Genomic DNA, 23,671 nt, shown 5'->3' with positions numbered 1-23,671 from the left:
TGATTAAATAGGAATAAAATACAAGTTCATTAAACATTGAATAACTCCTAAACCTTAAAATTTTCCTGTGTCATTTTAATCTCAAATATTTAAAAGTAGATTCTCATTTACCACAAAGATACTTATAGTTCCTGTTCTCTTTATGCTAATAAACTGGAAACTATCTTCTAGTGGTACTTGAGTCTGAAACTTTTCTGTTTAAAAATGGGTAAAAGTCATAAAAACCAGCATGAAAAATTTCTTGAGTAACAGCAATTGTATCATATTAGTCTTTCCAATTTCATATTAAAACCTGATTCACAAGTATTAAACGATTCAAATTAAATCAACTTTGATAAATATTTCTCACTATCATGTAGAGTTGATCCTCATCATTCAGATTTCAATAATTGCAAAGTTGCCTACCTACTAAATTTATTTGTAACTCCAAAATCAATACTCACAGAAAATTTATAGACATATGCTGAACTTCAAAATTTTGAGTCACCTAACAATGCATATTCTCAGCTGAATTTAAGTTAATGTTCTGCCTTCTTGTTTAAACTGACTGTAAACAAGTATCCTTTTCATGATCTATTTAGTATCATGTGTGTGTTTGTTGATGATTTCAAATCTTTAAAATCCAAGCATAGTTCTGGAGGTATAGTGTTCCTAAGTACAAGAAAATTGTGATATGTATATGTCTATATTTTTTTAGTTGTAGATGGACACAATACCTTTATTTTATTTATTTTTATTAGTGCTGAAGATCTAACCCAGTGCCTCATATGTGCTAGGCAAGTGCTCTACCACTGAGCTACAACCCCAGCTCAGTGATATGTCATATAGACAGATCACGTGTTAGGCAAGTTTCATTCTGGATGAGAATATAGGGATATTGGCTGCGAGTTCAATCCTACTAAATCAATAATTTGTATTATAGCAGAACAATTCACAATAGCTAAGCTGTGGAGCCAAACTAGATGCCCTTCAACAGATAAACAGATATAGAAATTAGGATATATATACACAATGGAATTTTACTCAGCCATAAAGAAGAATGACTTTTTGACATTTTCTAGGAAATGGATCTGGAGACTATCATGCTAAGTGAAATAAGCCAATCTTAAAAACCAAAGGTCAAGTGTTTTTGCTGATATGTGGAAGCTAAACCACAATAAAATGGGGTGGGTAGAAAAGTTTAGTAGATTAGATGAAGGGGAATGATGGGAAGGAGGGAATAGGAATAGAAAAGACAGCAGAATGAATCTGATCTAATTTTCTTATGTACATCTATGAAAATACCTAAGTGAATCTCACCAAGAATGGGATTCTAATTAGAGTAAGATATAATCCCTTCTTATATAATTTTATCAAAATGGATTCTACTGTCATGTATAACTAAAAAGAATGAATAAAAAAAAATAAACAGAAAAAAAAACATAAAACAAGGTATTTCTCCCAGGAGCAATGGTTCAGGTTTTAATAATTCAGTGTGATTACTTTATAAACATAACTACCTTGAATAATAAGAACAGGCAATATAAATACATTCCCAAGTTAATATTGCTATGTTAGTAAATATTTTAGTCGTTCTTTTCATTTAGAAAAGTCTAGATTATTCCTGTAGGGTATACTATGAATTATATACACTCTAATACATTTTTTTCTAGCAAGTTTACATTTAGAATCTTGTAGTATATTTGATATGCAAATGAAATACAATTAAGCAAGTTCCATGTTGTTAAATACTTCCATTTAAGAATAGGGTCTAAAAGCACTTAAAAATAAGTTTCTGAAAAGTTACTCCAAAACTTGTCTCAATTTATCCTCAAAATTTAAAATTAGATACTGAGGTACAATTTAATAAACTAAATTTGTGAAAGCAAAGCAAAAAACTAATATAATTTATTCTTCATTTCAAGTATGCATTGAATACTTTAATATAATTCCCTTTAGAAATGAACTTTAAAAAGGTCTTATTAATTCTGTCCTTATATACCAAATTCCATTAAAACAATATGTAAGTATATATACTAGTTTTCTATTTTTAATAAAAAAGTATCATTTAGTCATTTACCTTCATAAATTATCACTAAAAATAGTTTTTAGCTTATTGTCTAGGTTTATCAAAATGTCCACCTACCAGCCAGTGTTTCCCAAAGCAATAGAAACAGAACTCAGAAGAAGGTTGCACTTAGATTCACTGAGAACTGCATCACTGTGTGCAGCAGGGGCAATCACCACAAACTCACGTAGGCCATACCTTAAAGAAACAAACACTGCATTAAGTAGAAAATTTCAAGATACAAAAACCTATTAACTGAAAAACATACAAAATTCTCCCTATAGGGAACTGAAGTCAGATTTGTACTAAAGCTACCCACCCCACTTCTACCCACCCACCTGGGGCAATTGAATCTGAATTTTCTTTAAGAAGCACTTTCATCATCTATCTACTAATCCTCCTATATTTTTACAAATTAGAAGCAATTTGCTGGAATCACAAAGATCATTAAATAACATTTTTGTCTTAAAAGTTTACAACATAAAAGAAGAAAGCAAGCAATGAAATCTTGCTTTAAATAACTGACAACTGTGTCCATCAATGTGGAAAGAAAATAATTATCAGCTATGATGTACATGTGCTGTCTAAAAATGAGAACACAGTTACCAAGCATCCTAATCCTTGTATTCTTTTACTTGGTAACACACATTTCCCAGGAGTCACAAAATTATCAGAAAACAGCTTATTCTTGCTATGGCATCCAAATTAACAAAAACATCTTAGTTGCCAAGTCATTTAAAACCACAAATTTACTGTCACACTTTTTTTAAAAAAATGTAAGGTCAAGTTAGTGACTGTTTTTGCCTACTGAAAATTCATCTCCTAGCCATTCCTCAATGTATTTTCATTTTATCATTTTTTAAATAAAATTTAAGAAATGCATTATTTGTTTGCATGGTTTATTTTAATCTCTGGACATGTAGTTATAAAGGCTTATTTTAATGAATATTTTCCTTAAGAAATACTCCAAAGGGCAGTAAATCAACATTTTTAAAAAGTCTAATTCATAATCTACTTGATAATACTATGGTTTTCAGATAATTTGAGGGTATCCCTGAGGATTCTTATGTCAGGAGCTTGGTTCACAATGTGATACTGTTGAAAGGTGATAGGACCTTTATGAAGTAGGGCCTATTGGAAGATTCCAAATTGGTCCCTCTTTCCTACTCTGCTTCCTGTCTCTCTGTGTGATCTTTCCCTCTCACATGTGCTCCTACCATTGTGGTACCATCTACTGTAAGGTGATATGGTCTTGGGAACTCTCATTGAACTGGCATTATGCTGCTTGGACTTTCAATCCCCAGACCCATGAGCTAAACAAACCTCTTTATAAGTATCTAGCCTCAAGTGTTTATTATAGTAAAGAAAAATGGACTAATACAGATGAAAAAACATATTTTCATCTTCTCAGTTCACCTCCATCCTCCTACCCCTGAAATCAAAATTATGTAGAGGCAGCAATAAATAACTGAAAGAACACAGAGCTGTGAATTATAAGCTCTATGGGTCTTTAAAAATAGTTTTCATTTCTTCAAATGTCCTTGGAGGAAAACATGCCATCCCAACACTAGTGTGAAACCACTATCAATAGTTTATTGGCATTCTTCCAGAAATAGTCCATCTGCCCATGACCATCCTGTTTCCAAGTAAGATCATACTATACATACATCTGTACCTTCTTTTTAAATTTTTTTTTAGTTGTAGATGGACTCAATTCCTTTATTTTATTTACTTTTTATTTTTATGTGGTACTAAGGATTGAACCCAGTGCCTCATAAGTGCCAGGCAAGCACTCTACCACGGAGCTACAACTCCAGGCCCTGTACCTTCTTTTCATAAAGAAACCAATCCCTTCTTCATTAGTACTTTGTTTCTATTTTTATGCTATTGTAATAACAATGCAGTGGATTATTTCCACAAATATATCTGTAGGGAAAGTTGATGGATATAAGAACATTTGCATCTTTAACACTGATCGATACTGCCAAACAGTTATTAGTGTTGCTATCCAAACTGAACTTTTTTTTTTTTAAATATGCCTTCTACTCCCTGTGCTTGTTTCCTCTGTTTGTAAGGCCCCCCTGCCCCGCCTGCCACACACACACTCTATTGTCATCACTGAATATCCAAATCCAAATCCTTTTTAAAAGATTTTTCTCAAATACTACCCTCTCATCCTTATTATATGTACTCCCTTCTCTGAATCTTAGTATCTTTTTCCTATTATTATGATCTTTAAAGTGTCAAGGTAAGCAATTGATTAATTTTCATTCCTAGGTCTATCTACTTGAGATCTAAGAGTATACCTGCATCAAATCAACAAACATTAGTAGAGGTGTTTTTTTAAAAAAGAAAGCAAAGCCCTTAACAAAAAGCAAACAGCAAGATTTTAAAATGGACAAAGGACTAGAATAGACATTATTACAAGGAAGATAAAAAAATGGCAAATAAGCACATGAAAAGATGTTCAGCGTCACTAATCACTAGGGCGAATGCAAATCAAAGCCACTGTAAGATACCACTTCACATATATTAGTATGACTATTGTAACAACAACAACAACAACAACAAAAACCCAGAAAACAAGTGTTGACAATGATAAAGAGAACTGGCAAAATGTAACTTGCACTTTGTTGGTAGAAATATAAAATGGTACAACTGCTGTGGAAAACAATGTGACAGCTATTTTAAAAATTAAACATGAATTATCATTTATTCTAACAATTCCACATCTGGGTATATATCCAAAAGAATCAAAAGCAGACTCCCATGCTCGGATTGTTCATAATAGCTAAAACAGAAATGCCCCAAATGCCCATAAACAAATGAATGGATAAATAAAGTGTAATATATCCATCCAATGGAATATTATTTAACCTTAGAACAGAATGAAATTCTGATACATGCTACAACATAATAGAATCATGAAGACATTTTGTTAATGAAATAGGCCAGTCTCAAAGAGGGCAAATATTGTATGATTCTAATTTTATGAAGTATCTAAAGGAATCTAGTTCATAGAGATAGAAACAGACTCACAGAATTGTTAATGAATTTTTGACAAAAGTACAAAGGCAATACAATGGAGAAAAATAAGTCTTTTCAACAAAGGGTGCTGAAACAACTGGGCATCCACATGCAAAAAACAATAAATCTGGACGCAGAACTTACATTCTACAAAAAAAACTAACTCAAAATGGATCACAGACTAAAAAGCACAACACAAAACTATAAAACTCCCAGAAGATAACAAAAGAAAATCTAGATGACCTTTCTTTGTCAATGGTTTTTCAGACACAATATTAAAGACAAAAATCCATGAAAGAATCAATAACATGGACTTCAGGAAAATTAAAAATTCTGCTCTGCAGAAGACACTGTTAAGAGAATGAAAAGGCAACCACAGTCAGAGAGGAAATATTTGCAAAAGACATACCAGAAAAGAACTGTTGTCCAAATTACAAAAATTTTTAAAAAGATCCTCCTTAAAACTAAAACTAAGAATATAGCAGCTCAATTCACAATAGTCAAACTATGGAACCAACCTAGGTACCCTTCAACAGATGAATGAGCAAAAAGAAAATGTGGTATACATATACACAAAGGAATACTACAGCCATAAAGAAGAATGAAATTATGGCATTTGCTGGTAAATGGATGGAAATGGAGAGTATCATGCTAAGTGAAATAAGCCAGTACCCCCCAAAATCAAAGGCAAAATGTTCTGATATGTGGATGCTAACCCACAAGGGAGGAGAAGATTAGACGTTCACTGGACTAAACAAAGGGGAACGAAGGGAAGGGATGGGAATAGGAAAGACATAGAATGAATCAGAATCTTTCCTATCCTGAAATATAAATACACAAACAATGTAAATCCACATAATGTACAACCACAATAAGATCCTAACTGAAACAAGTTATACTTACTCTATGTATGTATAATATTTCAAAATATACTCTACTGTCACGTAAAAGTAATTTAAAAAAAGAATATAGAACTAGGGTTATAGCTCAGTGGCAGAGCACTTGTTTAGAACATGTGAAGCACTGGGTTTGATCCTTAGCACCACATAAAAGTAAATAAATAAAATAAAGGTACTCTGTTCATCTACAACTAAGAAAATTTTAGTAAAAAAACAAACAATTCACTTAAAAATATATCAAAAGCCAGGCACAGTGGCGCATGTCTGTAATCCCAGTAGCTTGGGAGGCTGAGGCAGGAATCGCAAGTTCAAAGCCAGCTTAAGCAAGAGTGAGGCACTAAGAAACTCAGTGAGACCTTGTCTCTAAATAAAATACAAAATAGGGCTGGGGATGTGGCTCAGTGTTTGAGTACCCCTCAGTTAAATCCCTAGTATCCTCCCCAAAAAATAGATCAAAGACTTTAAACAGGCAGCTCCCAAAGAAGATATATAGATAGCAAATAAGCACATAAAAGGATGCTCTACATCATATGTTATGAGGAAAATGCAATTAAAGAAACAATTACACACCTATCAGAATGGTCAGAATCCAGAACTCCCAAATTCCACCAAAATGTTGGTAAGCATGTAGAGCAAAGGAACTCACTCGCTGCTGGTGGAAATGGTACAGCCACTTTGGAAGACAGTTTGGCAGTTTCTTACAAAACTACACATTCTTACCAAATGATCATGTTCTTTGGTATCTATCCAAAGGAGCTGAAAACTAAAATACACACACACACACACACACACACACATATCCTGCAGCTTACTCTATGCAGTTAAAAGAGGCTGGGCAGCAGCTTGGCTTTGCTTAGAAATTTCTTTTACAAGATATACTACTTTGTCACAAATTATGCCTTCCATAAAGTACTAGGACACAGAAATAATTCTGCAAACTTATTTGCAACTATATAACAAGGATGGTTTTTATTCCAGTTTCTAATACCTTCTTCATAATTTCCATGAGGCCTCATCATGATGGCCTTTGTGTTCTTATTTTTATCAACACTGTTCATGACCACATAAGTAATCTCTAAGAAATTCCAGGCTTTCTCTAGTCTTTTCTGGAGTCCTCATCAGAATCTTCATTAACATTCTGTTCACCACAATAGAAGCTTTATAGCTTGTTTCTCCAAATTCTTATAGTTTCTACCCATTATGTAATTCCAAAGTTACTTCCACATTTTCAGATATATTTTATAGTAACGTTCCACTTCGCCAGAACCAGTTTTCTGTCCAAGTCCAATAGAATACTTGAGACATACTTTATAAAAAACAGAGATTTATTTCTCACAATTCTGGATACTGTAAATTCCAAGATCAAGGTGCCAGCATCTGGCAAGGGTATACCACTGTGCCACAACAGGAAGAGAGTATCACCTATGATGAGAATGAGGGAGCATATAAGTCCAGGTCTCTCCTTTTAATAAATCCACTAACGCCACCATAGGAGCCCTACTTTCATGATCTCATCTGACCTTAATTACTTCCCAAAGACCCTAGCTCCAAATAATGATCAATGTATTAATTTGGGGATTGTTTCCAACAAATGAATTTTGGGGGACACAGTTGAACCACAGCACTAGCCCAGTAATTCAAATTTATTAGGAGCTCAGATGTATCCCCACAAGTAAAAATCTCACTATGATACTTTTAAATGAACTGTTTTATATAATATATTATACATGTATACTAAATTTAAGTATAAACATTCCTTAGTATATCATCCTTCAACAAAGAAAGACAAGATAATAACCATTCATTTTTGGTGTTGTTTGAAAATGCATTTTTCCTGCTCCACTAAAGACCCAAAGCAACAACTAAAGATTAACCAATATTGACATGTGTGTTGTTAATCTCACATAGGCAAATCATAGCATCATACTACCTACTTTGAATGCTATCATTTTACAACCTTCAACTTTAGATATATATTCAAAGTCTCTTCAAAGAGTACAAAGTATATATGCATAAATACTATTATCAACAAAAATGGTGGTGAAAAACAATTTTTTAAAAAAACCTGTCTCTTAGACACAAATACCTAGAGCCTACAAAATTCCTGGGAAATTGGAGTTATTCAGTAAACAATTCCTGTTTTTAATTGCATCTTGAGTGTTCTTTAAATATTGCAAAATGCATCTTTAACATAATCTGCTCAGGTTAATTCTGGTAAAATCCATAATTTTACAAAATACAGCTCCATTTCCTCTCCTTTTTCCTCATGTAATATTAATATTGTCATATACATTACATGTTATATATATGTAAGAAACCCAAAAATACAGTGCCATAATTATTGCTTACGGAATCTTATTTTTTTTTAATTAAGAGAATATATCTTTTGAATGCACATATTTCCAATGCTTTTCCTTCCTGTGGATTCAAGTTACCATCTTTTTCCCTTTAGTACTACCTATAGGCAGGTCTATCTGGAATAAATTCTTGCAGTGTTTACATGACATCAATATTGGATCTTTATTTTTGAAAAAGTGTTTTGCTGTATGTTGAATTCTTGGTTGACAATTTTTTCTTTCAACACTCAGAATATTGCAACACCCTCTAGCCTCTATTGTTTCTGATGGAAACTCAGTAGTATTATCTTTTGGATGTAACAATTTTTCCCTTGCTGCTTAAAATTTTGTCTTTGGGATTCAGCAGGGCCTATACTGTGCCTATGTGTGGTTTTCTTCATGTTATCCTACTTAGGATTCACTGAGATTTCTGGATTTCTCAACGAATGTTTTCCATCAAATCTGGGAAGCCATTATGTCTTCTAATTTGCTTTTTCTTCTGGAACTCTCATTACTTGCATGCTTTGGGACACTTAACACTGACCCACAGATCTTTAAAGTTTTGTTCATTTTTCTCTACACTTTCTTTTTTCTTTCTTTTTGGATTGAATAATTTCTGTTCATATTTCAAGTCTTCCAACTTTTTCTCACTTCTACCATCTCATTTGCTTTTCAGCTCAACTGATGAAAGTTTATTTCAGTTATACTTTTTTTAAATTTTTTTTTACTCAGAAAATGTTTATGGTAATGACCCTTTGCCCTTCATATAGAATTCAAAACCAAATAAGCTTTAAAAATATATTGTGTATCCATGCATGTATGTATGCACACAAATATGTACATAATAAAATACTTATAAGTAGCAATAATAAAATAATCATAAATACTAATAAAGAAAGACAATAATAAGTTCAAAGTTTGGGACATGTTAAGGGACTTACACTTTTCAACTCTAGAACTTCCATTTGGTTCTTTATTATAGTTTCTACTTAATAAGGATTCCTATTTGACTCATTATTAGTACATTTTCAATTATTTGAGTATTTTTTTCTTTAATATTTTGAACCTACTTATCATAAATGCTTTAAAATTATTGCTAAATCTGGTATAGTGGCCCACTATTGTGAAAATGTATCCTAGGTATGTTACCATAAAGTGATCTTACAAGGCTAAAATCAATTGTCAGCAAGACTGCAGCAAAGGAAGGACCAAGATAACTTCTGCTATCCAGATTACCCCTCCTTCCCCTAAGGAATGTTGACTAGACTATAGGGAGCACAATCTCTTTCTTTATGCAGAGAATAAGTAGACCAAGTCAGCAACCAAATGGTTTAACACACCATCAGTGACTTTTTCCTTTCCCTTATTTTGCCCCCACAGGATAGAAGACTGGACAGGTGGGCACTGTAAGTGGGGAGATGTACCCGTTCTTGCTGCCACCCAAGTCTGCTTCATTAATTTTTCCCTGAATAAGACTGGTCTGCTTCTTTCTTCGGTCTGTGCTCTCTCTCTGCTTATGGAGGATGGTTTGCAGTTCCTGGCAGGGAGTTTCCCAAAACCCACCAAAGTCAGTTTCTACTGACTGCTTTTTCCACTGTGGGTCACTCTTTCCAGTTTCACTGCATATTTAGTAATTTGTAGTTGAAAACTATACACTGAGATAACATTTTGTCGTAAAATAAGGTTCTATTTAACATTTCTTAAGTTGTTAGGTTTTTTTTTTTTTTAATTTCTTTGTATTTAGTAACCTGTCTGGACCTGAATGCAGAAACTGCTTCCCCAACAGGATACAGCCTCTGAGTTCTCTATTCAGTCGTTTTATTCTTATTTTTATGTGCTTACATGGGAACTATCCCTTGTTTTTCTAGCTTAGTGGTAAGCCAATAATTGGGACAACACCTGAGCTCATTATGCTTTCACTTTTTGCTAGTGTGGGTTAAGGAATGCATTCAAAGTCACAATCAGTTTTGATGCTCTGTCTTCTTGGGGCTCGATGCACACATGTAGTTTCCCTGACATTCAGAGATGTGAAGAAGTATATCTAAGCCCTTCTATAGCTCTCACATAGGATCTCCCCATTAAATTTGTCACTAATCCACCACTTCACTTGAATTGCGACTGTAAACTTCGCCTAGCAAAGGTATAGCTCTTCTCCATTTGTTCTAACCCTGTTGGCCTTTTTTAGTTGGCAGAGTCACAAGTTTCTTGCTCCCCAATTAGAATCAAGTCTGCCCACCTTGCAACAATGCCAGTGGTTTTCATGAACAGCACACACTAAAAAGCTGCAGTTCACTAATATGGATAACAAAGAGGAGGAGACAGTGACAGAAACAGCCCCAGGAAAAGGGATCAGTAATGGTTGAGGTTTTTTTGTTTTGGGGGGAGGGGGTGGACAATTTTGTCCAGTTTTACATTTTTTTTTTTTTTTTTTGCAGAGAATAACCAACCACTTCATGACACCATTACTAGAAGTCCTCAGAATGGTAACTCTAAACATGATTTTTTTTTTTTAAGTTATAAGTATTCAGCTATACAGTTTGCAAGATTGTGGATTGTTCTTTAGTTGTTGCTGTTATTTCTTTGTGTGACTGAAGCTGAAGGTCCAAAGACAAGGCTGAAAAGGCAAAGCAATGAAGATAAAATCTGTACTCTTGTTAAATCCAGCCATCCTTCAATGTAGTTTTCTACTCTAATTAGAGTCTCCCCAGACATCCACAGCTTTCATGCTTCTACTTTCTGTATTAGTTTGTATTGCTACTATAACAAATTGGCATAACCTTGGTAGCTTAAAACAATACAGATTTATTATCTTACAGTTGTACAGGTAAGAAATCTGACATGGATATACCAGGCTAAAATCAAAGTGTTGGAAAGACTATTCTTTCTGAAGGCAACAAAAAAGAATCCATTTCTTTATCGCTCCTTTTCTTTCTCTTTACCTGGGGGTCCTATTACATGTATGCTTTGGGACACTTCGCACTGACTCCACAGATCTCTGAAATGCTATTCATTTCTCTCAATATTTTTTTCTCTTTGTTCTTTGGACTGGACAATTTCTGTTAATCTTTCAAATATACCACCTCTGTTATATCTGATACCTGGACAGATTTTCTGACCTTTCCCAGGTTTAAAGATTACCCTCATTTCTGGGCTACTGACTCTTTTCTTTTATCTAAAGCCAGCAACACCAGGCTGAGTTCTCATATCACTCTGATACTGACTCTATTCTGTGCCCCCCTTTCCCATTTTTAAGAATTCTGTGACTACACTGGGTCTTCTCATAAACCATGATAAATCTTCTTATCTCAAAGTCAGTTGTTAGCAACCTTAATTCCATCTGCTCCCTTGATTCCTTCTTGCCACTTAACCTATATCCATGCCACTTTACCTATATTCATGCCACTTAACCTACATTAGGGTACAGACATGTCTGGTAGTGGGGAAGGGAGAATTCATTGTTCTACCACAACTTCCTGTTAAAATATTCCCTCAGAAGAAATCTTATAAATTTACATTTATAAGTAATTTCTGCTACAGCTAAAGTCTGTGTTATTTCCAAGGCTACTTACTTAGCATTAGGAATACCAATCAAGAAAATAAATTTCATGATAGCTTTAGGAAACAAACCTTTAAAAGGTACTTAAAGAGAGATGGAGAGAAGTATCCAACAAATTACATCATTAAGATCAATTTCCTTAACTGATGATGCCCACATATCTTTTAAACACCCATTAAACAAATGTCCTTTAAAAAATTAAACAAACTGGGCTGGGGTTGTGGCTCAATGGTGACATGCTTGCCTAGCATGCATGGGGCACTGGGTTTGATTTTAAGTACCATATACAAATAAAATAAAGGTCCATCAACAACCAAAAAAAAAAAAAAAACGTTAAAATAAACTGGGTTAGGTTGTGGCTCAGTGGTAGAGCACTTGCCTGGCACATGTGAGGAACGGGGTTCAATCCTCAGCACCACATAAAAATAAATAAATTTAAAGATATTGCGTCCATACAACTGAAAATATTTTTTAAAAAAGTTAAATGAACTTAAAGCTAATATGGGAGATCCTAGATACAAAAACTGAAACTAGAAGATATCAAAATAGGTACAGGTCAATACATAAATTTCAATTACCAAAACTGAGCATTTGAAATAAATGTCAAAATTCTATTTTAAGTTTTATTTGAGACAGGGGTGTACCTCAGTGGAAGAACACTGGGTTAGCATGTGTGCCACCTATGTTCAATCCCCTGTACTGGGGAGGGAAAAAAAAAGATAATTTGAAAAATGTAAATGCATTAAATATTAGTTTTATCTCATTTTGACAAAGTCAACCTATACTAACTACAGATGCATGGTATAAATTAGTATTTTTAAATAAAAACTATTCCATAACAGTTTTCAAATTTTTACTGTTGTTACTATAGTACTAACATTAATTTTAAAAGAAAATGTTTATAGGTGAAAACTTCTGTTGTTAAGAAGTATGATACAATTTGTTTCCTTGAAAATGTTAAAAACTGAATTTTTAACAAGTACAATAAAAAAACTACATATTTATGTGTGTGTGTGTATGTGTGTATATATATATAAATAAATAAAACAGGAGAGAAGATTATGAAACCTTCTTAACATGTCAGTTCACATTGAGGCTAAAATACTCAAGTACAGTGAAGTCCTTCTCATTTTTTGCTATTCTCAACCCTTTACTGCTGTACTCAGGCTTACTAACTACTTGCAAGTTTTTAAGTTCACTTAGGCATCATCACCTCTATTAATGTTCTATTATTTAATGTTTATTAAATAATAAAAGGAAATACATGGGCTGGGGATATAGCTCAGTTGGTAGAGTGCTTGCCTTGCTTGCACAAGGCCCTGAGTTCAATCCCCAGCTCTGGAGGAAAAAAAAAAAGGAAATACATATAATTTTAATACACTTAATTTTCAAATTATGCTCAAATGCTTGCTTGTTGGCTTTCTAACCTTTATGAAAGATCAAATGAGAAAAATCTAGAAGTAACTTCCAGCAATATAGCAGACTGACATGACACAGACCCCTCTTCCTGAAAACACACACAAAAAATACTTGATCACCTATAATGATATTTTTAAAACACACAGCTGAACTTCAAAGGATAAAAAGGAGATTGTTGGGTGACAGAAACAAAGACGGAAATAAATGGCAGAAGAAAGCATACAAGGTGACTCTGAAGAATCTCAGGATTATCAGCTCTGGAAATAGGGCATGACAGCTAAGGACTGGGACTGGGAACTGGGATTTTTTTATAAGAAAAGCTTTTTAGCTGCTGAATGTTTCTGTGATTCACAGAGGTGTCTACAAAACTGATTATGTTATGTGATGAACAGGAGGACTGAGAATGATAGAAGAAAGGTTTGCTTATTTCTGGGAATACCATGTTTTTAGCCCAGCAGTCATAATGAGAATCTATGACTCTGAAATTGATAAGGTGTACCCATCCCAGAGAAAGTGATCTCTAACACATATCCAGGCTAGGTCATGTCCAAGAATGCCCCAGCCTAATAATAAATATAAAAACTGTTTCCAGAAGCATAATATCAGTCAGATATTGTCATCTAGGACTACAATCTCTTATGTGGCAATCATGTTAGGCCTATCTTTTAGATAAGTCAACAATCTCTCCACTATGACGTAAACACACTTGACTTCCTTCTGAATCTTTTCAATGTATTCAAGACTTCTCACCAATTCAAATCAGTATAAATGTTGTAATGTTTTGAATGGCCCCTCAGATAGATTGGTGTATTTGAAACATTGGAAGTAAGATTTCTGCTTCAAGCCTCAATAAAAAGAGAACTCGGGGCTGGGGTGATGCTCAGTGGTAGCGCATTTGCCTGGCATGTGTGAGGCACTGGGTTCATTTCTCAGCACCACATATAAATAAAAAATAAATAAATAAAGGTCCATCAACAACTAAAAAAAGAGAGAACTCCAAGATCAGTTATTTTCAGTGGCAAATCCTAACAAACAATTTGTGTAATCAATTTTATACAATCTCTTTCAGAAAACAGAACACTTTCCAACTCACATTATAAGGCCAGCATATTCTGATAACAAAAGCAAAATATGAGAAAAGAATATAATAGATCAATATTCCTCATGAACACAGACACAAAATTCTCAAAAATACAAGCATATCTAATCCAGCTATGTATGTGTATATGTGTATGCATATACATATATATATGCACAAATACAAATTAGACAATGAATAGTTATCTTTAGAATGCAAAGCTCGTTATATACAAAAATAATTTTTAATTACTATATTTAAGAAATCTAAGGAACAGCTAGGTCCAGTGATTTAAATATGTAATCCCAGATACTCAGTAAGCTGAGGTGGAAGAATCACAAGTTTGGGGCTAGCCTGGGCAACTTCGTGAGATCCTGTCTCAGCAATTTATTAAGACCCTATCCCAAAAGAAAAAAAAAAAGGACAGGGGATATAGCTCAGCAGTAAACATCCCTAGGTTTAATCCCAGAGCTTCCCTGCCCCCCAAGAAAGAGAGAAGAGAGAAATATGAAAATAATGAAAAGATAAGCTTTGGTCTCAGACAGAATACCTGCAAATCACACATTCTTAAAAAGGATTTATATCCAGAATATATAAAGAGCTTTCTAAACTCCACAGTAAGAAAACAAATAATCCAATTAAAAAGTATGGAAGAAAACAAATAATTCAATTAAAAAGCGTGCAAAAGACTTGGACACTTCATCATACAGAATACATATGATGGAAAATAAACATATGAATGATGTTCAAAATTAAAATCAGAATGAGAAACTACTACATACCTATTAGACTGGCTAAAATTAAAAACACTGACAATATTAAACATCGCTTAATGTACAGCAATTGTAACTCTCATACATTAATGGGAATGCAAAGTGGTACAGGTAGTCTGGAAATTGGTTTGGCATTTTCTTATAAAGTTAAGCATACACTTAGTATATGACTTAGCAATTCTACTCTAGATGTTTACTCAAGTGAAATGTGTATTTGTTTACACAAAAACTTATATGCAAATGTTTATAGCAGCTCTATTCATACTTGCAACTTCTACAAACAATCCTAATATCTTCCAATGAATAAGTAAACAAATTGTTGTACATGCTTACAATAAAATACTACTCAACAATAAAAAGGAATAAACTACTGATACACAGAATAATTTCAAAAAGACTCTCAGAGGTACCATGTTAAGTAAAAAAAGTCAATCTCAAATGCTTGTACACTACAAAGTTTATATTCCATTCATATGATATTCTTGAAAAAACTTAAGTCCAGTGACCGAGAACAGATCTATGATTCCAAGAATCACAAGAATGTGTGGAAGGTGTAAATATTAAGAGACAAGAGGTGTTTCTTAGAGGGTTATAGAACTGCTCTAGATTCTAGTTGTGGTAGTACTTAAAAAAAAAATCTAACCAGTTGATGGCACACACCTGTAATCCCAGCTACTCGGGGAGGCCAAGGCAGGAGGATCACACGTTCAAAGCCAGCCTCGACAACTTAAGGAGACTCCACCTCAAAATAATAAATAAAAAGGGCTGGGGATATGGCTCAGTGGTTAAGTGCCCCTAGGTTCAATCCCCAGTATCTCCCCTCTCCCCCCCAAAAAATCTATATATGTTAAAATTTAGAGAAATATTCACTGGTCAGTTTCTCTGTAATTTAAAAAACAAAATTTAATCAAAAAAATAAAATTATAAAGTTCTTTTTAAAGAACCAAATAAGTGGTTTTCATTAATACACAGAAAGATTTTATTTATTCATTCACCATGGACAATGAGTCAAAAAACAGTTTGGGGAAATATCTAATAAAAAGTTGAACAGAGCCAAGCACGGTGGTGCACGCCTATAATCCCAGCAGCTTGGGAGGCTGAAGCAAGGAGGATCACAAGTTCAAAGTCAGTCTCAACAAAACCAAGGCACTAAACAACTCAGTGAGACCCTGTCTCTAAATAAAATACAAAATAGGGCTGGGGATGTGACTCAGTGGTTGAGTGCCCCTGAGTTCAATCCGTGGTACCAAAATAGAAAAAAAAAAATGTTGAACAGAAATTATATCTTAATGCTTACAATTACCCAAAAGGGTCTATGTTATTTATTATTCTGATTTTAACAATGTGGAAACAAAGTCAAGAGAAATTAAGTAATGTCCTAAAGTCTCAAAGACAGTAAGTACCTTAGCTAGAAATCAAACTTGTTTGTCTAATTCAGACCTGCCCAACAATAAGTGATCAATTAATGGTGAACAAAGGCATGTGTGCATATATGCACAAAGCCCCTGCTGTCTTCTGATATATTTAGTCATGTTAAACGCACATACTCACATTTTAGAATATCAGAAAAGAATCTAGAAGGATTAAATTAAATGGATAATTCATTGTATTTATTAATTTCCTTCTTTTAGTTGTTTAAAGTCATAATTATAAAAGATTGTACCAAAACAGAAATATTATCCAGTTTATATGCATTTACAAATAGTTTTCTTTTTTCTTCTTTTTTTGTGTTACAAAGTATATTCCCTACTATAATTACAATGAAAAGAAAAAAAGAAACACAATTTTCCCTTCCCTTAGAAATTACTCTTTAGTTAAAAGAAAAAAACAGTCCATACAGTCCAAAGATCAATTCACACCAAACAGAAAAATTTTTGAGTATATAAACTTTCTTCAACTAGATATTTCCTTTCTTGACCTTTCTTTCCTTTCCTTTCTTTCATACTAGGGATGGTTTGTGATATATTTTAACACCAACATACTAAAGTTCAGAGACTCACTAATAAAAAAGATGAGACCTTGAAAACATTATGTGCCTCTTAATGTATCACGTTTATAGTTTAGACATGTTGATTTTATCACATAACTGTTTGAAATCAACATTTTACTTCCAACAATACACATTAAATTTTCTATGATATTTAAGGGTTCTATGTTAGTTATTAGAAGTATAGTCTGGAACAACCTTAGATTTTGAAACAGTGTGTGGGAAAAGTTATCAGGAGGCCTATGACTACTATTCTTAGACAAGCCTGTTTACAAGGTTGGCTCTTGGCTAGAATCCAGGAATCTGGATTTGGGAAGGATTCTCACCATTCACTGTGCTTGAACTGTTTATGCAAACAATGTGGTTTATACTCAACACCTGCTTTCCTTCAGGCAATCTAGAATTTTGATATATACCAGCCATAAAGTACATATCTGATCAGTCTCTGATTTAAAATCTTGAAAGCTAAGCCTCTAACAAGCTTCCCTGATAGATGTTTATCACGAGTCATCATGGCTTGTTGCTGAGGAATTGAGCATAACCGGTATGACTCCATTAGTAAGACTCTTAAAAGCTTCCCACTAGACTTGGCCTCATGTCTTTTCCCTTCCTGATTCTGCTCTGCACCCTGTTGCTGTAATAAATCAGCTGTTAAGTACAACTAGATGCTGAGTCATGTGAGTACCTTTAACAAATCACTGAACCTGAGAACATTCTTGATTGTCTCCCTGACACAAACTAAAAGTCATCTGAATAAAATGTATACATACCATCTTACCAGGCAATGTGCTCTTGGAGGAAAGTCATTATTCATACACAGCAAATCTTGCATAGACTGTGGAATAGCATCTATAAAAATATTTGATAATGAAAAAGGATGTTCATGTTAAGGCAGATTTTATAATATTTTTTTGAGGAAATATGTCTTATTCGCCTGTGTAGTTTTGTAATGGCTCAAAGATTTATATCTAGGCTAGCTCTAAGATTTAAGGGGAAGAAAATCTGTCTGTCCATCTGTCTCTCCGCATCAAACATTATGTGCCTCTTAATGTATCATAAGCCAGCCCACAGAAAAAGACATATCATTCCTATGTTTGTTCATTTTTGCTTCCAGAAAATCTTATTTTAGTAGTTCTTCCTGATGTGCCCGTCTCTCTCTTTTCTTCAAAATTCTACTTAGAGACCTGTCAACTTTACATCACCTCTTACAGGCAGCCTTTTCTATCACCCTGATCTCTTAATAATTTTTAAAACCTCTACTCAGTGTCTCACTCCTAACATATTCATCTTCCAGCAGCTTAATTGTAATTCATAATAAGATACATCAATTATCATTATTTATACTCATAGAATAAATTTAAAACAAAAAATACCTATGTTCATACAAATATTTCCTTTTGTTGGATAGCTATGTATCATTATTTAGCAAATTTATATGTTGCTAATTGCTAAAAGAATGGGATAGCATTAATGACTTGACATTATACCTAACCAAAAATAATAAGCAATTCCAAAACAAAAACAAAAACAAAAAAATCACGTGTTCAAAACTTCCGACCTCTGATAACATAGTTTTAAACTATGTATCTCTAAATTAACAGAGCTGATGATTTGCTTGTAACTTCCACCATTATTATAGTTTCAACCACAAATAAAAATAAAACTGTATAAAACACACAAACAATAATGCCTTAACCATCTATTTGAATGAATTAACTGTAATTCATTCATCTCATATCATGGTACCCTTCATCTGTTTGGTGTTCTCAGAAACACTGATTCTAAGCCTTCTTACTCTAACAGTTTTTCCTTTAATATATGATCTTTTCTCAAATTGACAGCATTTAAAATTTCTCTATCTTAAACAGTTTCTTTCATTAATCTATGGAATGCTGGACCCAAAAATCTCATGGCTATTATCAGATCTCCTGCCAATTGCAAACATTTTTCTCTTCCCTTACTCCTACAGCATTCATATTTATATTCTGATTTAATTATTTTATTTTGCTGTGGAATTATCTTACACATATGTGATATGGTCAATGTTCTTTGTCAATGTTCTTTGAATCTAAATGCAGACCCTATCTAATTGTTCTATTTCTAAGAATAAAATAGAAAAGGTAATATAATGTTATTCCTACACAAGAAAAGGCACAGATATGTAACTTCCACCACTGTACTAGTTTCAATCACAACCAAATAAAAATACTGTATAGTACATACACAATCAACAATGTCTTAACTATTCAAATTCATTCGTCTTCTCTTATACCATGATACCATTCAACTGTTCATCTCAGAAACACTGATTTAAATTAAATTAAATCTTCACATTAACCCTCTAGTAGTATTTCTTCATTGAAAAAAAATGAGGTAACCAAAGTTTAGAAAGGTCAAAGAACTAGCAATTAGGAAAATAAGACTTTTAATCCACTTAGTCTGACTCAAAAATATAGAATATAATGAAAACACAATACTATCTAATAGACAAATTCCTCTTGTAATCTTTCAAAGCCCATCTTACTTGCCTATCTCTGATCTCTCCTGATTAAATGACCATTTCTTCTCTGAACTTCAGCAGACCTCTTTCTGTCCCTAGGATATTATTTATCATTTTCTACCTCCTATTACTATTAATTAAATATCTTATTTCCCCTTCTGTGATGTACATTTCATTTAAGTTTGGGTTCAACAAGGTAGCATATATTAGGTACTCAATAAATATGTGCTGATTCAGTTAATTTTAGGATGAATGGCACTGTAATTCTTTCTCTACTTCAGATACAGTACCTCATACTCTATTCAAATGTGAAATGACTTCGAATATTGTAAATTGTTTGAAAGGAGATTGCTGAATTATGAGAACTAAATTCATAATTCAAAATTATGATCAGTCTTAAAAGTCAAGATTTAAAAAATATGTTGTAAAAACTTACCTTCTAATATTTCATCCTTTCCTTCTTTATCAACGGACTCTTGTACAAGATAATGGTGAGTGACTGAGAACTTGAAGTCAGCAAAGGAAATTTCATCTGATTTTTCTTCCCATGTGCCAGAAGTAAATATACCCTGTATTTAATAATAAAATAGGAAAACATCCATCTTAAAGTATTCAATAGTTTCTATTATATTTATTAAATCACCACAGTGATTTTCCTTTTCCCATCTATTAATCTAAAAGTTCCATCATATGACTATCCTCCACGTAATGAAAAAAAACATGATTTACTACAATGGCTCTTTAAAAGTCTCCTACAGCCAACCTAGGTGCCCTTCAATGGCTTAATGGATAAAGAAAATGTGGTATATACACAAAATGGAATATTAATAAGCTGTAAGATATTTGCCAGTAAATGGATAGATCTGGAAACTGTCATGCTAAGGAAAATAAAGTCAATCCCCAAAAAAACCAAAGGTTGAATGTTTTCGATAATATGTGGAAGCTAACCAATGGCAGGAGGATAGAAGTTTAGTGGAGTAGACAAGGGAAAGGAAGGGAAGGAAGAAGGGACAGGAAAAGGAAAAACAATGAAATAAATCTGACATAACTTTCCTATATACCTATATGAATATGCCACAGTGAATCTCACCATCATGTACAACCATAAGAAATTAATTTAAAAAATCAACTACAGAAAGAAGTCTCCTTGGATATTAACTATCAAGTGACATATAAAAACTATAACTCTCAAATAATTTTCTTGTGATCCCCTATATAAAAATCATGAACACACAGTAAATTCCATGCCTCTTCACATGCAAATAAGAATCTCTTTACCAACAGCAGAATTTCTACTGGTTACTTTTAACTGAAAATGATTAAATTTTAAAAATCAGGAAAAATTACATATTATTAAAACACATTTTAATAAAAATCTTATACCTGATAGCATTTGTTTATTATACCATTATAGTTTTTTAAATTATTTTTAGTTGTACATAACATAATACCTTTACTTTATTTATCTATCTATCTATTTATTTATTTATGTGGAGCTAAGGATAGAACCCAGTGCCTCACACATGCAAGGCAAGTGCTCCACCGCTGAGCCACAACCCCAGCCACAGCATTATAGTTTATATGATCAATTATCTGATCAACTTCTTAAGTTTATCTATAAATTCAACATAATCCTAATTAAAATTTCCAGAAGACATTTTGTGGAAATTGACAAAATGATTCTTAAACTAATATGAAAATCCAAAGGACCTAGAAGAGCAAATTTTGATAAATAAGTATACCACCTAATTTTAAGACTTATTTGGCTACAGTAATTAAGACAGTACATTCCTGGAATAAGTACAGACTAATAGATCAATAAAACAATTCCAGAAATACATCCATACTTATACTTGATTTTACAACAGAGGTGTCATGGAATTCAGTGGGGGAAAGATGGTCTTTTCAACAAATGGTTCTTGAGTAACTAGATATTCACAGGAAAGAAAACACAGAATACCTTGGGATCCTGGGAATCTCTGGATAGACAAAGATTCCTTTAATAGTATAAAAAAAGCACCAAAAATGAAATTTAAAATTGAGAAAATGAATTTCATCAAAATAAAACTTGTGCTTATCAAAAGACACTTAAAATTGGAGAATCCATGGACTGAAGAAAAAACTCAAAATACATACATCTGAAAAGGGATTCACATGCAGGATACATGAGGATAATTCTGAAAATTAACTAATTCGATTTTGTAAATGAGCAAAAGACTTGGGACACTTGGCAAAAGAAACTATGAATGACTCATAAACAGTAATTATGATGAATTACTAAATGATTATTCATTATCAGTAGTCATCAGTAAAATGCTAATTAAACCACAATGAGACAGCATTTCAGACCTAAAAGAATTACTAAAATAAAAATCTGACAATGTCAAGTGTCAGAAAGAATGTGGAGCAACTTGAAATCTCACATTGCTAGGATCATAAAATGATAAAATCATGTTAGAAAACAGTTTGGCAGTTTCTAATAAAACTGAACATGTAAATACCCCCAAAATTAGCAATTCTACTCCTAAGAATACATCAAAAAATTATCAAAGCATTAGCTCACAAAATCATTCACAAAAGCTTTATAGTAGTCCAAAATGGACATAATTTAAATATCAACAGGAGAAAGGGCAAATATTTTAAAGTATACTCATAAAATAAAAAGAACTGATATATGTAACAACACAAAGTATATACAAAACTCAAAAGGCAAAATTACTATACAGTGAAAGAAATCTAAACTGTAGTTACCTCAGACTGGCAAAAAAAAAAAAGGAATCTTTCTGGAATATTTTGATTTGGATGGTATATACTTTTGTCAGAACAAACTATATACTAGAGTTTTGTACAGTTAACTGTGTGTAAATAAATCATAATCCAACAAAAAATCAGTAATACAGTGCTTCAAAAAGAGGTAAGAACAAAGGGGGAAAAAAGGTTTTAATATCTGAGAAAAATTTAAGAGGGAAAGAAAGATACTCTTTTTCCACAAGAAAATAAAGAAGATAATGGCAATTATGAAAGAACAACAGTATTAAATGCCATCATAATTTGGCCCCAACAGTCCTTTAATTATCTGTCAATCTACTCAATAAACTTTAGGTAACTCAGATACATTCTAAACTAGGACCCAAGACCTCAGCAAGATGGAAGATCACTCACTGCCTTAGTTGAAATGTTCATAATATCTGAACTAGTTTCCCAGCTTTCCATCCTCTTCCATATGGTTAACATCCTAAAATACAAATCTGATTTTGTTCTTCCTCCACTTAAAATAACTTCAATGGCTTTAAACTCAGAAAATCAAAGGAAGGTCATATGCTGTCTCTTGAATATGGAAGCTACAGAGGGGAAAAGGAAAAGAAAAGTTGGGAGATCTCATGAAAATTGAAGGAAGACCAGTAGAGTAAAGGAACCAGGAGAGCAAGCAGAGGAGGGAAAGGGGAAATACTGAGGAATGATACTGACTAAATTATATTACTAAATTATGTGCATGTACAAATATGTAATGATGAATCCCACTATTATGTATAATTATAATGCGCCAAAAAATGGGAAAAAATACTTCAGTGGTTTTGTGTAACCTACAATAAGGGCCTCTCAGGTTTTTTAATCATGTATTCTATCAGTAAAATTTTTTGAGTTGCCAGATACAATGGTGCACACCTATAATCACAGCAGCTTGGGAGGCTGTGGTAGGAGGATAGAGAGTTCAAAGCCAGCCTCAGCAACTTAGCGAGTTCCTAAGAAACTCAGGGAGACCCTGTCTCTAAATAAAATACAAAAAAAAGACTGGGGGAGATCCAACATGGCGGCGAGAGGGGAGGCAGCGCTTTCAGTACCTCCTCAACAACGGGGTCAGAGAGACGCATGGATACGCTTAGATTCGACCTGCTGAGAAACTCCTAGCAAAATTCCACTAAAGAGAGACTGGCCGGCAATCGGTAGGATTTTTGGAGGTGACAGTTTGCGCTAGACGAGTGAATCTCCGCCACGCAGCGCAGAGGTCCAGACCCGCCAGCCGCTGCCCGCGCGACTCGGCGACTGTC

At 33.4% G+C, this 23,671-nt stretch overlaps 1 protein-coding gene across 3 annotated transcripts in view; it reads right to left on the bottom strand.

Annotated features, from left to right (window-relative positions):
• Rab3gap1 (RAB3 GTPase activating protein catalytic subunit 1) overlaps positions 1–23,671 on the bottom strand; it is a 94,027-nt gene that overhangs the window by 49,403 nt on the left and 20,953 nt on the right. For all 3 annotated transcript variants that reach the window (XM_048812196.1, XM_048812197.1, XM_015479131.2), the window contains exons 4-6: positions 20,059–20,191; positions 17,893–17,971; positions 2,126–2,245 (exon numbers count right to left, since the gene is read on the bottom strand). In XM_048812196.1, the coding sequence (XP_048668153.1) occupies positions 2,126–2,245; positions 17,893–17,971; positions 20,059–20,191 (332 nt within the window). The remainder of the gene's footprint in view (positions 1–2,125; positions 2,246–17,892; positions 17,972–20,058; positions 20,192–23,671) is intronic.

This window comes from Marmota marmota, unplaced genomic scaffold (assembly GCF_001458135.2).
Source record: "Marmota marmota marmota unplaced genomic scaffold, marMar, whole genome shotgun sequence".
Taxonomy (NCBI): Eukaryota; Metazoa; Chordata; class Mammalia; order Rodentia; family Sciuridae; genus Marmota; species Marmota marmota.
This window is presented reverse-complemented; position numbering and strand designations above follow the sequence as displayed.